Here is a 15,782-nt window from a genome sequence, read left to right on the forward strand (position 1 = left end):
ATCCAGCTTTTCTCTTTAAATTAACACTGACAGGGACGCACGTTGTAGCTACTGCGCATGCGTATAATGATAGGCTGCAAACACTTGAGGGAGAAAAACAACACCACCACAATCAGTGATCGACGCGAGGCTGCATCTCAATGTCCTCGTTAGACTGATTAAAGTGTTGGAGACACCTTCATTCTTCAACAAAAAACCTAACCGTATTTATTGCAGTTTCGAATTTTGACTTGACTTGTAGATGGTGTGCTCATGAACCTAGCCAGTCAGAGCGGAGAGGCCGGCTGCAGCCAGCTGCTCTTCGCCAACTTCAACCAGGACAACACGTAAGGCTGAGCGGGGAACTGTTTCACTGGGGCTCGGGGATGAGGCCTGCTTTAGCATTTCACTGTGCTTATGTTATAAGCTGGCAGTTGTTGTTTTTTTTTTTATGATACTGTATATGTACAACATCTTGTATAATTGATCAAATCTAACTAATTAAATATCTAGCCAGCTGGATAACTGAAAAAGTTGACTGCATCTTTCTAGCTTAATCAGTGCCTTAGTTATTATGCATGTTCTCCTCGAAGACGGACAGCAAGTTCCTTTCAGAGCTAATAACTTTTATTCATAATGTCTGTAATAAACATATTTAATGAGAAATATTACTGGTCATCTCTGTAAATGTGTAACCTGTTAGTCTAACGGGAACGTCCACTGATTCACCAGATAACTAACCAGAAACAGCATGAAACGTGTTGGACGTGGAAATGTCCAGCTTAGCCATGGTAGCCTTTTATACACTTTGTGCTTGGTTGTCATTGTTTGGTTTTTGTTTGGTTACATAACAGACCTGTTGGCATTTATAAAAAAAAATAATGTTGATGTAACTTGAAAGTCAGTCATGAGATAAAGCTCATGGTTTGTGGGCTGTTTTTGCTAGCGGCTAGCTGGGGCTTTAGCTTCCTGTTCTGTCTACAATAGTCAGATTTAGTGTTAAAGCTGTGATTTATTAAATGTTTTGGTATAAATAATCCCTAACGGATGTACATTATTAAATATTTACTAACTTGAACATCAACACGAGTGCATTTTATGGCAAAGAAAACAGGTTGCCTTTAGGTCTATATTGGTGGTTTGTGATTGGCTGAGCCTCCTGTCAGTCATTTTTATAGACACGCCTCCTCAGTCTGAAATCAGCAGCACAATCACGTAATTCTGTGTTTTGTAAATACGCCGCTTTAATACTCACATTTGATATTGCACCATTAATGTCAATCAGTTGTTCGTTTTATTAATTTGGGAATAAAATCCTGTTTATTCGTTAGTAACACTTATGCCAATGTGTTGCAGTACTTGGCGTGTGTAAACAATCAGTCACCAGTGTGTTCAATATTTACCTAATTAAAGAGTGAAAAATATGGTTCTTCTTTTTAACGATCCCCTCTTTCTCGTCTGGCAGGTCCTTAGCAGTTGGTACGAAATCCGGATACAAGTTCTTCTCTTTGTCCTCAGTTGACAAATTGGAACAGATTTATGAATGTAGTAAGTATCTTGTCATATCATGAGTAGACTGCGTTTATATAAATCTTAAAGCACATGCTGTTATCATTTCTTCCGAATTGTTTACTTTGATTCTGAGTAAAGGAAAATTTAGTATGAAAACTCAAATGTGAGCTATGTTTACTCTCTGCTCACAACTACCTGTGTAAATCTGAGCGGATATGAGAACACAGGCTCACCTGGGTGATTCCTGGTAGACGAAGACGTTTTGAGAACCTTGCACAACAGTGTGGTGGTGATGCGTTCTGTTTAGTTACACAATCAGAAAAGAAATTACCCAAATTGCTAAAATAATTTTAGGAAGATGCAATGAAAAGACTAAACGTGAAAACCCAAAAAATCGAGTGAGTTAAAAACAATGTAAAAAAATTTTTTTTTTTCAAATTCATAAATAATAAAAAAAAAAAATTATAATTATTATTCGATTAATCTAGGCCACGCTTTTTTTTTTTTAAATAATTTATCTATGGCTTAAATTCCTTGTGCAGCTTTTTTCAGTTTCTTATAAGGATTACAGGTTTGATTTCTGATATTTTTTAAAATTGGCAGCTCAGAACTGAGCGTGCGCTCTTAGTAGATGTGAGCATACTCTAGCTCCCTTGTCTTTCACAGTAACACTAGCCGATCCTGTGTATGTGGAAAAGGGCGGATAGCCTTTTCCTCTGCGCTTGTTACACTGCCCAGTGATTCAACAGTTTGCTAAGTAGCAGTTCCTGGTTTTGAGTATCAGAGAAAGCAGATGTTAAAGTGAAAAAAAAATTCAAAAGAAATAATAGCATATGATGTATTACTTAAAAACTGTATTAGTAGTGTATCACTACTGTAATTTTAGTAGTGAAGACATAGAGCTACTGATGATGGTTGATTGTTTGTTTTCCCTCTTGTATATGGTGGTTTTTACTGAGTATCATGTCTGATTTCAAAGCAGTCTAGATCTAATCATTGCTTTTAAGTGATGTCTATGTTTAAGAGTGTGTGCATCTCCTTTTTTCCCTTGTAGCTGACACGGAAGATGTCTGTATTGTGGAAAGACTGTTCTCCAGTAGCCTTGTGGCTATTGTGAGCCTCAAGGCACCCAGAAAGCTCAAAGTGTGTCATTTCAAGAAGGGAACCGAGATATGTAACTACAGCTACTCAAACACTATCCTGGCTGTGAAACTGAACAGACAGGTACGTCCATGCGTATATATCGACATTTAAATGGTGATATGAAGGCTCTGTCGATAGTGTAGGATCACAGGCTGTTAAATCTCTATATCTTTAGTTTGTGTATAGTTTATGGGTGTGTAAGTATTTCTCTCGATTATCCAAATGTTGCATAAAATGGCTGAAATGCTTTCGATTCTTTTATTTCAAACAGAGGTTGATAGTATGTCTGGAAGAATCGCTGTATATCCACAACATCAGGGATATGAAAGTGCTGCATACGATTCGAGAGACTCCTCCAAATCCATCAGGTGCACAGTTTTTTTTTTTTTTTTTTCCCTCCCTCCTCCTTGTTCTTTTTCATCATTAAAAAAACCCCCCAAAAAAACCAACTTGAATTAGAGCTAGAGTTTTTACAAACAGAACAGGATTTTACAAAAGCGTCTGTAATTCTGCACAGTGCATCACAGGATCGTCTTTCACAGCAGGATGTTCCCCTTTTACATCAGGAGGCTGGAACACTAATACTGATGCTTTAGGAAGTGAAAGTCTAACGATAGGTGTCAGGAGGTTGTGGAAGATGATTGATGTTTGCTGTACTGAGGACTAAGTAGTAAATAATGGATAGAATTTTTTTTGTTAATTATCTGAATCTTATCTTAATTTTCAGGATTATGCTCACTATCAATCAGTAATGATAACTGCTACCTGGGGTATCCTGGAAGTGCAACAATAGGGGAAGTGCAGGTTTTTGACACCGTTAATCTGGTAGGTTTCAGATCTCCATGTCGATTTCCAAATGTATCAAACTAAAGATTTCCTGAATTGAATCGTTCAACATGTGATGTACAATTAAAGCCTAAATAGTTGATGATATTCTGATTTCGCAGAGGGCCGCTAACATGATCCCTGCTCACGACAGCCCGTTAGCAGCACTAGCTTTTGACGCCAGTGGAACAAAACTTGCCACGGCTTCTGAGAAGGTGTGCGGGTTAATTACTGTGTTACCAGTTTGAAGAGAAAACCTTTAATCCTGTTATGTATGTTTTTGCCATTTTGTGAATAATAATAATAATTATTATTATTAGGGAACGGTCATTCGGGTGTTCTCCATTCCAGAGGGCCAGAAGCTCTTCGAGTTCAGGAGAGGGGTGAAGAGGTAACTGCTAGCACTGCATGAAAATGCTTGCAGAGTGTAAAATATATAAATATAGCGAGAGTGTAATCAGTCATTGCAGGCAGAGATGTGAAAACATTCTATATTTATCTTTCCAGATGTGTGAGTATCTGCTCCCTAGCCTTTAGTATGGAAGGACTTTATCTGTCTGCCTCAAGCAACACAGAGACGGTTCATATCTTTAAGCTGGAGACACAGAGAGAAAAGTATGTGCTACTGATTTAACCCCTGCTGTGATTTCCATCAGCTTTAAAAGTTTTCATTTAGTTTTTGCAGTACCTATTTTCTTCTGATTTTGCTATACTCTATTTCTATACGAACAGGCCTCAGGAGGAACCCACTACTTGGACAGGTTACTTTGGGAAAGTACTGATGGCCTCCACTACGTATCTGCCTGCGCAGGTGTCCGAGATGTTCACACAAGGTCGGGCCTTCGCTACAGTCAGACTGCCATTTTCAGGACACAAGAACATCTGCTCTCTAGCTATGTGAGAATGACCTTTTTTTTTAATGTGGTGTTTTATTTGTAAGCAGCACTGATGTAGATTATTTACCAAAATTTTGGTTCTCCTTCCTCAGTATCCAGAAGATTCCCCGACTTTTGGTGGCGGCGGCAGACGGCTACCTTTACCTGTACAACCTGGACCCACAGGAAGGCGGAGAATGCACACTGATGAAGCAGCACAAGTAATGCACTCACTCTTAGAGTTTCATATATAGTGAGATTTTTCCTGGGTTTTTCCCGGTTTTACAAACTTCAAGCCAAAAAACTGAGCGACATAACATTAGACCAATGCAATTTCTGAACAGAAACGAAAAAACGCACCTCACCTGTGTTCTGAGCTGCACGGCATCGGGAGAAAAACTTTCACCAGTGTTGATTTTTTTTTTTTACGCACGACGATGCAAAAAGATAAACTCCAGAGAGAAATAGTTGTGAAAGGAAGGAGGAAGACAGTGAACAATGACTTTCTTGGTCAGCTACTGTTTAGATACAAGCGGTTGTAGTGCGTTGAGTCTGGGTGAAGGGAGAGATCACTAACTCCAGTTGCAAATTTAATCATATAAGCACAGACAGGTTTTCAAAACGTGTGCTTTTTTAATTTTTTCTTGTCAACAGCGTTACGGGTTAGTCAAAGAAACTTAGAAATAAGCATCAGAAAATAATGAGCACATAATCCTCAGTCTCACACACACACACACAGTAATACCGGAAGAATGCAGTAACGTGCTGTTCCCAAAATGCCGCTCTGGTCTTAAAGGAGCCACGACATATTTCACCCGTTACACCGTGTAACAGACACTGTCTTTCAGTAAAGCCTGTGTAAAGTTCATTAGTTTCAGTGTAGACACTGGATAGCGGCTTATACACAGGTGCGGCTTATTTATGTTAAAAATAAAAATATTTGTCAAATTCAGTGGGTGCGGCTTATATATGGGTGCGCTTTATAGTCCGGAAATTACGGTGTGTGTGTGTGTGTGTGTGTGTGTATATATATATATAAAACTATAGTTACCATATCATTCTTCAGTCACAGTGCAACAGGAACTCCTTTCCATGTTCCCATATAATTATCACACTCTTCTTGAAAGTACTTGAATTTCAGACACATGGATTCAAGGCCTGGAAATACTTGAAAATAAATATAGGTATACAGTAAATGAAATACATTTAGGTTTAGTAAAATGTTGCTTTAAACTTGACAGTAGTCTGTCTGGATACAATGAAATGCTAGCCAGACAGCTAAAATGATAGCGAAACTGATCACGTCCCCATCACTACCAGAATATTTGTTTTGGGATTTTAAAAACAATACATTCCCACACATTTGAAGCATAATTATTACTCTAACATTTCACTTAACATATACATTAAAACATTTCAAATACTGTAAGTGGTCTTTCATGACTCTATAGCTATATATATATATATATATATATATATATATATATATATATATATATATATATATATATATATATATATATATATATATATAAAATGTGTGTGTAAATCTGATAGGTGCTTTATTTAAAATAAATGGTGCTTTATCAAGTCCTTGAATCTGGTGTTCATAAAACTGTGGGAACCCTGTAAATAGGAAGTGGTTTATTCCTCTTCGAGTGCACTGGTTTGGCAGCAAATATGTTTCTGTTTATGGAAAGTTGGACAGAAAAAAGATTTACTGTATAGCAGCATAAATATGCATGCCACGTCGCTTATGACATAAGAATTGAGTTTGTAAAAGTGGAGAAAAGCGTGTTTGTTGTGTACAAAGCCACAGACATTCATGATGTCTTGGTGGGAAGGACTGCATCCTCTTGCTCCTGTCAATCACAGTGAAACAAAGCGTTCTGGAGCATCTGTGAGCTCATGTATGAGTGAGAAGGCAGATTGCACTTCCCTCCACGAGTGTTGGGTTGCATTTTGACACCAGACGAACAGTAAAATGCACTTGAACGGCTTTATTTGAGCGTTTTACTGTGGGAAGCCCACACAAAAAAAGACGGAAACTGCAGCTTGTTAAGCAACTAATAAACTGTACTTCCTTAAAACTGTCTTATATCAGAACATTTATTGACAGGTTTATGTTGGATTGTTACTGCACTGTCAATGGAGACGACGGTCAGAACTGAGAATTCATTATCACTTTTTAATTTTCTATATAAATAATGTCTCCGAAGGGGGAACCCTTAATATGTATGTGAATTGTGTTTACAGGTTAGATGGAAGTGCAGAACCTGCAAATGAAATCCTAGAGCAGACATCCCATGAGCGCCCACTAGTGGCACAAACTTACAGCACTGCCATTGCCAAAGGTTAGAACTCCGCATGCTCAGCTTTTATCTGCATGAAGCCTTGTGTAACATGTACACGACTGCTCTCCTGTAGGTTACCCCGAGGATCAGGGCGCGGTAGGCGGCGCTGGTGTGGAGGACGATGTGAACGCCTTGCACCTGGACGAGGAAAACGAGCAGCCTCCACTAATCCTAGAGACCGACTGAGCGCTTCAACCCCCTGCATCCTTCACACCACAGGGCACGGAGTTGTATTTTGAGGGGGGGGGGGGGAGGGAGCGCTTTTTCTCCCTCCTCTGGCGCTGCTATGAGAGGGGTTAAGAAGAGAGGGCATTTTGTAAGCAAGCCTAGCTGTAGCCTTCTTGTCTGTTATGTGTAGATGTTTCACTGTCCGTTCCCCATTCGTGGCTTTTTAAAAACTGAATTTTGGCGCCCAGACTCCCTTTTTCCTATAATACTAAAGCAAGAAGTGTCTGAGTTACAGCCATCAAGTCTAGAAGCTTCGCATGTACATGTGCCAAGTGCAAGTAAAAAACATTTGCTCTTATTTTCATGATTCCGGTGTGTTTAGTGGACATTTTCTCCTTGACATACGCTTTCAAATGCGCACGTGTGCGAGCGCGCCTGTGTTCGTTTCTTTTCTTTTCTTTTTTTTTTTTTTAAAGCAGAAGATAGTTACCTTGATATGCCTGCCACCCCATCCTGTGCAATGTTTAATTTCATTGTCAGAACTGTGGGGTGTCTCATCTGTGGCTGTTCTTGTGCCGAAATGTGAATATAGTAACGTTTATGATGCCTTCATGTTACTTTGCCAGCTGAAACGATTAAGATGACACTGACAGTTGAAACAGTATTCGTCACAAGCTGCGTTTTTCTGATCGTCAGGAATTTTTTTTTCTTCTCTGAAATTTAGATTTTTTTTTTTTTTTAATAGACCAATATCCCCACTACTTTATGGACCATTTGGTTATCCAGTTGGGCAGATGGAGGTTACAGGTCAAGCGTCTCTCCTTCCCTTTCTCCCTCCCTGACCAATGCATCTTCCATTTCCCTGATCTAATCGCAGAATATCGTGCGCCACTAAGACTTTATAAAGCATCAAACATATCTTTTGGAGTGGAAATGTGGTGTTACTATGGGTAGATGTTGGTGTGCAAACACTGCCCTGTAATATTATTTAATAAACTGCCAGCAATTGTCTGGTTTTCAGTTTACCGGTCGTGTGAATATCTATTTACTCCGAATATCATGAATTTATCACGCCTCTGTCAAGCAGAGCTGAGCTCATTGCAGTGGAAAAATATTTCTATGTATACAGGGAAAGTGTATTGAAGGGGCCTAAGAGCAGACTCATTTATTATAGGATAGATGTGGGGGGGGGGGCTAACGTCTGTCTGTGGTATGTTCCCATGGACATCCCAGAGGACAGGTTACACACGGCCGTGGCTTAAGTCACATGATCCGAGGGTGGAGACGGATGAGGTCAGTGTGTTACCAAAGAGCTCTGAAGTTCTCTTAAACAGTAAACAAGTGCTAGTGAACGTCACTACAAATCTACAGAAACGTATTTCAGTGTGTTTAAGAAGCACAAAATGGAAGAAAAAAACTGCGCGAGCTTATATATTTACAAATATTACCTATAAATCAAACAAGTTCTGAGTTCCTGACCAGAGCTCTTACAGTAAACTTTTTATTTCTATGCATGAGAGTCTCTTGAGCATGATCTAATTTAAACATTTCAACTTTACCCAGTGAGCTCTCACAACCATAGGCCACTATTAAATCTTTTTTTTTATTATTATGAATTTCTTTTTGTATAAAATGTGAATTGTTCCATACGAAGATTTAATAAAATCTCTTGTTCCAAAAATAACCGATTTGTTTCGTGGGTTTTTTTTGTTTGTTTTTTTTCTCCCCACTTTTACTTTTATTGAAACTTTTGTATGACAGTTAATATAGGAGCAGTACCGAAAGTCATAAACACCATTCTATTCCCAATAGTATCAAAATGATATAAGTGCACTGCAGCATCACATCACAGCTGCCTTGTTCAGCTGCTTGTAAAAGAATAAATGTTATTACATAATTGACAATCCATATTATTATTTTAGTTTCTTTTTTTTTTTTTTTTACTTAAAAACAGCACTCGACAATATCCAGTCTTTCATCAAGTCCATTTCTAGACAATCTTCAGATCCTTCAGTGCAGATTCAATGGTCTGTGTAGAGAAAAAGATTTTTCAGTAATCACATTTTCAGTATTGATGCTACTATATGCTATAGCGATCATTTTCATTAAGAGGGGGAAAAAAATTGGAGAAACATGAGTGTCACCTTTATGTCCCATATGGCCATCCCTCCATCCATGCCAGTGGTGCAAAATCTGGTGCACTTAGTTTTCCCTCCATCAAGCACTGAGATTTGACTGAGAGACAGATTTTGGGTTAGTTAATCTGTTCTTATGGGCATAAAGAGAATGTTTTGTGTGATAAATGTCCAAATATTCTAGCTCAAGGCTCTGTTTTAGTGAAAGAGAACGTTAAATCAGTTTAAAATGGTCACAAGATCAAACCCCAGCACCACCAAGCTGCCACCGCTGGGCCCTAGAGCAAAGACCCTTAAATGCAACTGAAAACCCGCGGGCCTTTTCTAAAAATAGCTGTTTCCTACTTTGTTAAATCATTGTTGATAATTATTATGCAAAATCATTAACATGATCAGTGTCTTCACATAGATAAATATCATTAATAATAACATATAATAAAAGGTAGATTGAGCAAATTTGTTATTTCAGATCAAACTGAAAACTGTGTGTATCAAACTGGTAGCCCTTCACATTAATCGGTACCAAAGAAGTAGCTCTCAGTTTCAAAAAGGTAAGTGACCCCTGCTATAAACAATGCCCCACCCCTCAAAGTTCACTGTCCAGCTAATCAAGATATTTATAGAAAATAGAACAACAAAAACCTGATGCTGTTTTTGTGCAGGGACTCCAGCACAGCCTCCTTGGTGTCTGACGTGGCTTTCTTGTCCAGGTTCTGGAAGCGCTCCCTGGCAGTCATGCCTTTCTGAGCACTCTGCTTGGGAACATCGAGTTTCCCCCCAAAAGTCAGAGCCCCCTTTCCAGCATCGTAGACAAACAGAATGGGGTAACAGTCGTGGCCCTGAAACACATTTCACAATAAAATCAAGCTCTCGCACTTTTAAGGGTCTTCTATCATAATGAAGTGTGTGAATATCCAGTACTTACTGCTGCCACTAAGCTGTTCTCAGTGATGAAGGTCACACAGAGCAGGGGAAGAGTCTCTGAGGTCAGACTAGTAATGCTGCCATAACAGAAATAGAGAAAGGAAAAACTTGCAACTTACTTCATACTAGAAATGCATTCAACAAATTATGTATTCATGACAATCCTAAAAATTTCAGGGAAAAAAAAACACTCGCATAGAAGAATAAATAATGTATTATTTGCTTGGTCTAAAATCATATCCTTTGCAGGGTTTATATACAAAATATGAGGTTGAGGTTAAATTACTAAAATTTTTGTTTAGCATTTGTCCTTGTCCTTTTCTGCAAATAGCTTTCAGAATTCAATTGGTTCTGGTGCTGTTAAAGCTAGATATTTTTATTGGCATTGACTTTTTTTTCCACTGTTGTATTCAATACAGGTTTTTTGGTCTTTTATGGAGTTTTGTGAGCGACATACACCAACCAAGTTTGTTTATATATAAATATACACACACACTTTATTGGCAAAAGTATTGGGACCTGACGTTTCCTGCTATTTGTGGTTCTTTTCCAAAAACAGTTACCACAAAACTGGAGACACTCAACTGTACAGGACGTCTTTAGATGCGCTGTAGTAAACTTTTGAATTCACTTGAACTTGGAAACTCAAACCTGTTCCAGCATGGTAATACCCTTGTGGCTGATGTACACAAATATCCACAAGCACACTCCAAAATCTAGTGGAACTTCGTCCCAGAAGAGTGGAGGGATTTATAAGAGTAAATTGGGACTAAATGTGGAATGCAATGCTCAAAATCACATACCATACTTATGACCATGTGACCCAATACTTTTGGTAGTGTGTGTATATGTATATATATATATATATATACATATACATATATATATATACTGTGTATATATATTGAATTAACCATGGTGCCAAATAAAATGAACATTTACAGAAATTTAGTAAATCCTGCAGAAATATTTAGATAAGTCATTATAAGAACTGGCATCTCATGATGTCCAGCATTTCTGTGATCAGCTTTAGATCTATCACAGTCCTGAACAGGACATTTCAAACACAAAGGTTACACTGATAGCTCAACTCACGCAGCAGTCTTCCCTCCTTCAGCCACAGCCACTGTGCTGTCGTGACTCGCCCAGGCCACGCGATTCCCACTCTCGGAGAAAGAAACGCCGTGCACCCAACCTGCAGTGCCAGACGACTCAAACATCACCTCTCCAAATGGCATCTTAGAGCCCCATGAAGTTGGAGCTGGCTTCTCCTCCACCTCTTTGATATAGGCCGAGAAAATCCTGCAAGAAAGATACAGTGATTGTCTACTTGAGCAGTGATTAAAAGTGATATCAATTTTATAAAAGATGCCATTTTGATGCATTGCGTAACAGCAGGCCGGAGTTACCATAATTTAAGGATGTAGTCCTGAGGTCCACAAGTTATTACAAATTCATTAATGAACTCAATCTGTTATGTTAAATGAGGCAGAACTCAGGGCTCGAGTCCGACAACAATCGTTATGAGATGTTACAATTGTACTCCTAAATAATGACAAATAATCCCAAATTTAAAAGAAAGGTTCAAGCCAACCTGCATTTAAAATCACATGACCCAGCCGCCAGCAGGACGTTGTTCGGATGCCAGTCCAAGCACAGAATAGTAGAGCGAATAGGCTTCTTAATGTGCTTACAGACCCACCTGCAAATAACAAAAAAACATTTAGATATGATATCCTTTTCTAAAAGGACTTACTATAAATGTAAGCATTCCTCCCTGAATATCACACGGAGAGCTAGTCATAAATACTATAATACACTATACAGCTATAGTTTGTGAACACCAGACCGACACACCCATGTGCTTTTAAACTATATTCTATTGCTGTCATATGTCATATGTCAAGGAGTGTGGCTGTAGGGATCTGTGATCATTCAGACACCAGACAAAATAAAGTGATCATTCAGACAAAATAAAGCATGTGATGTTGGGTCAGGAGGTCTGGGGTGCACTTCATCCCAGAGTTGTTCAGGTCAAGGCTTTGTGCAGGACACTCATGTCTTTCCACTCCAACTTTCTCAAATCACGTCTTCATAAAGCTCAGTTTGTACATTGTCATGCTGAAAAAAGCTCAAGTTCCAGAGAAGATAAACTGTAATGCTACAGCCTACACAGTTATTCTTTAAAAACACATTTGGGAGTAACGGTTGGGTATCCACATACTTTTGTCCCAAACGTGTAGAAAATAAAGTCAAATATATTTGAAAATCTAAGAGACAGTTACATTGAGTGAAAGACAGGAGGTGGAGCTGGAGGTAGCAGAGCTGAAGATGTTGAGGTTTTCGTTGGAAGAGACGACGATGGACAGGATTAGAAATGACTTTATTAGAGGGACAGCACATGTACGATGTTTTGGGGACAAGGTGAGGGAGGCGAGATTGAGATGGTTTGGACATGTGCAGTGGTGCAACATGGGGTACATCGGTAGGAGAATGCTGAGGATGGAGCTACCAGGAAGGAGAAAAAGAGGAAGACCAAGGAGGAGGTTTATGGATGTGGTGAGGGAAGACATGCAGGTAGTTGGGGTGAAAGAGGCAGATGTAGAGGACAGGGGGGTGTGAAGACGGATGATCCGCTGTGGCGAATGGAAGAAGCCGAAAGAAGAAGAAGAAGAAAAAGAGGAAGAAAATCTTTACACTTCTGATGATGAATCTTGAAAAATTCCAATAAATAGATTTTCTAAAAGTAAAGGCTTGATTTAAAAACAAACGTTCAATTAGGATCAAATAAAAAAAAATAAACTACTTGAATCCCAAATTTCCAATTTCCAAAGTGGTGTCTGTGGTGTCATTTGCCCAGTAACCTGATCATCTCACCAGTCATTGTCCTGCTCGAAGTAGCAGACAGAGATAAGGCGGGATCCGCTCCCCACAGCAAACTTGTTTTCCTTGGGGGACCACTTAACACATCGAGCAGCACGGTTGATCCTAAGGATGACCAGAGTCGGCTTCCACACATCACCCTTCAGGGTCCAAACGTAAGCGTTACGGTCAGTGCCACAGGTCACAATGCGGTTGCTTTCCGGTGCCCAATCGATACCTGCAACACCGGACAAAGGCAAAATTACAGCAGGGCCGGAGACTCAAGAGGGTTTTAGATGTATGGTTTAGAAGGAGACAGCAACACTCACCAGTAACTTGCCCATTGTGCTCCTTCAGCACATGGACCTTGTTCCAGCTATTTCCCTCCTTTTTATAAATGTGGACATCATGGTTATTGGGGCACAGTGCAATTTCTATAGAGAACAGAAAAATGACAATAATCACGGTGGGCGGGGGTGTCCTTTAAGCACAGCTTAAATCTGTGTACATTTTTTTTTTTTTTTGGCTTATATCTTTCCTGTCCTTGAAAATAAATTCTGGTCCAAGACAAACAACAGCACCGAGCTCTACCCTTTCCCTTTAAAGTTTAGCTGAAGTGAAAGACAAACAGAGTTTTAACAGATGGTATGTGGTTGATTGGGGGATGGTGAGAACTTTCCAGTGGCAGTTGGACTCTGACAAATAGTATCTATAAAGGTAAAAGGTTTTAAAAGTAGGATTTGGTTTAAAATTTGAAATCATTACATTTTTTTACTCCTTCATTCCCACTCATAAAAAGCTCCATCCCTAGGATCTCCAAAGATCTCCAAAGTGACTGACAGGCCCATACAAAGAAGAAGGTCAGTTTAGGACCACTCAGTTATACAGGTATCTACTCTGTAGTAGACAAAATGACAAGTGCACTTAAAAAACTGCTACTTTAATTCTGCTCTAAACCTTGAGTGTTAAAATACCTAATAGTTACTTCCCTAAAACAGAACATTGAGCTGCTCTAAATGGTGCATATATTTGAATTGTTTTCTAACATCTGTAGAAAAGAATAGAACTAGAATAGAATAGAATAAAACTAGCTGAAACGTTACAAAATTAAACATTTCTTCCAACTAGATGTGTCTTTGTACCTGTGAAGCTACACAGGTTAAAAAAAAACAAAAAAGACTACATATCTGACACCACACACACTTCACACTATTCGAGTTTCTACATTCAGCTGCAGCAGATGTGCTCCGTCATTTATATTCTTGTCAGAATACGCAAGATGAAATGCTTTGTGTGGTTTCTGCATTGTGCTGTAAGCGTGTTGCACAGGCTCTGCAGCAAGAGCACCATTCATGGTAAAACAGGAAATTAGTGTGTGTGTGTGTGTGTGTGTGTGTGTGTGTGTGTGTGTGTGTGTGTGTGTGTGTGTGTGTGTGTGTGTGTGTGGGATTACTCATTACCGTTGCTTTCAATATTGTGATGAAAAAAAAACAACTACAGACAAAGATATTCCGCTGACCTTTTTTCTTTTAATACCTGTTTTTCATACAAAGACGCAACTGTTCTTGGGCTGTTTTTTTGGGGGGGGTTTTTGGACAGTAGGAACTCTATTTTCACCAGCTGCCTAATTCTGCTTGCTTGCATGACTAGGAAAAAATACTCTGAGAGGAAAATATGACTGATCTAAGTCTGTTTTGTGCTTGGCAGTACAGATCAAAGCCAGTGGCGTTTGGAGGAACATGGACTCTGCCAAACTGGCTCAGAGGGCTCGAATGGTGGTTCTCCTACAAGCACAAGATATAAATGATGACAGGAAATGAAATGTGGGGCGTGCAGTTATTTTGTGGAAGTGAAATGAGAGAACACACAAAAAAAAAAACGATAGCTTGTGGCTTTTAGACTGAACTGCATTTTAAACTGCCGACTGAATAATAGGGGGAAGAAAATTTTTTATAATGGAAACCGTTCATTTATTTACAGACATGATTACATCTTATCTTGTAAAATCTTTTAATCATTTTTTATTTTTTTGGAACCTTCACATTTTGAATGACTTCAATCAGCATAAAGGTTCACAAACAATCCAAACCCCATCAGCTTTATCCTGCTGAGATGCCAAACTCTCACAGCAGTGTTAACATTTTTGTGGTTTTAAATCCTAAACACATGAGATAGTATTTATCAGGTCTGCTTAAGACTTACGAGTTCGATCCTTGTTCCAGGCGTGGCAGCTGATGGGTTCCAGCAGAAAGCTATGATAAGCCATGACTGGAGTCTCTGCAAATCAGGTGCATGATGAGATTGAGAAGGAAAACTACACTGTTGAAAGGCTGAAATCCCTGAAATCCTGCAGTCACACAAACCTTTTCTTTTTTGTTTTGTTAGAATTGCACATTTATACTCTAAACTGAGAGAACAGAGAACTTTCTGCACTTCCTCCTCCACATAACTGTATTTAATTTAAAACAAGCCTGTTCTTCCCCTTACTTATGCACCAAATTAAAAGCAGACCACAGAGGAATTTGATGTGAAGCATGTCAGCATGAGTCAAGAACACAAAAACCACACTTCTCACTTACATGTAGCTCTCTTAGATTCCTATTAGAAATGTTTTTGTAAATAAAAATGTTGCTATTATAAGAACTAGTAGTGTGAGAATCACTTCGGTGACAGTTTAAGAAAAAGCTCCAACATGCTTCTACATGTAAGAAGAGTTCTGTCACTTAACTCCTGCAGCTTCATACGCCTGATAAATAAAAACATCTGCTTTCCTGCTTACCTTGGAAATGATTTGACCCAAGACGTAGCTGTAGCGGACAAAGGTTTTAAAACAAAAGCCTGAGTTCGTGGACTCTGAGCAGTCAACACAAACGCTGGCTTGGCTCTCAATGAACTCAACTATTTCCTTACTCTTTTATATGAAAAGGGGGCTGTGTTTATTCCCCTTCCTGTTAGAGAAACATAACCACTTCCACGTGTGGGCGTCTGCCTGCTAGTGAGGACAG

At 39.1% G+C, this 15,782-nt stretch overlaps 2 protein-coding genes across 2 annotated transcripts; one reads left to right on the plus strand and one right to left on the minus strand.

The window, feature by feature from the left end:
• The first annotated feature begins 19 nt into the window (after positions 1 to 19).
• Positions 20 to 8,717, plus strand: wipi2 (WD repeat domain, phosphoinositide interacting 2). The gene is made up of 12 exons (XM_083524534.1): positions 20 to 326; positions 1,445 to 1,527; positions 2,546 to 2,715; positions 2,906 to 3,002; positions 3,362 to 3,459; positions 3,582 to 3,674; positions 3,780 to 3,850; positions 3,967 to 4,074; positions 4,192 to 4,356; positions 4,448 to 4,555; positions 6,591 to 6,688; positions 6,762 to 8,717. Exons 1-12 carry the CDS (start codon positions 253 to 255, stop codon positions 6,872 to 6,874), a joined length of 1,278 nt encoding a protein of 425 aa, XP_083380660.1. The 5' UTR covers positions 20 to 252; the 3' UTR covers positions 6,875 to 8,717.
• Positions 8,558 to 15,759, minus strand: arpc1b (actin related protein 2/3 complex, subunit 1B). Its single transcript, XM_083524570.1, has 10 exons — positions 15,557 to 15,759; positions 14,980 to 15,054; positions 13,107 to 13,211; positions 12,793 to 13,015; positions 11,510 to 11,617; positions 11,011 to 11,217; positions 9,917 to 9,992; positions 9,634 to 9,830; positions 9,001 to 9,091; positions 8,558 to 8,885 (listed from the first exon to the last, which is right to left on the minus strand). The coding sequence occupies exons 2-10, from the start codon at positions 15,041 to 15,043 to the stop codon at positions 8,847 to 8,849; spliced, it is 1,110 nt and encodes a 369-aa protein (XP_083380696.1). The 5' UTR covers positions 15,044 to 15,054; positions 15,557 to 15,759; the 3' UTR covers positions 8,558 to 8,846.
• Between the last annotated feature and the right edge of the window lie 23 nt (positions 15,760 to 15,782).

This window comes from Silurus aristotelis (genome assembly GCF_946808225.1).
Source record: "Silurus aristotelis genome assembly, chromosome: 21".
Taxonomy (NCBI): Eukaryota; Metazoa; Chordata; class Actinopteri; order Siluriformes; family Siluridae; genus Silurus; species Silurus aristotelis.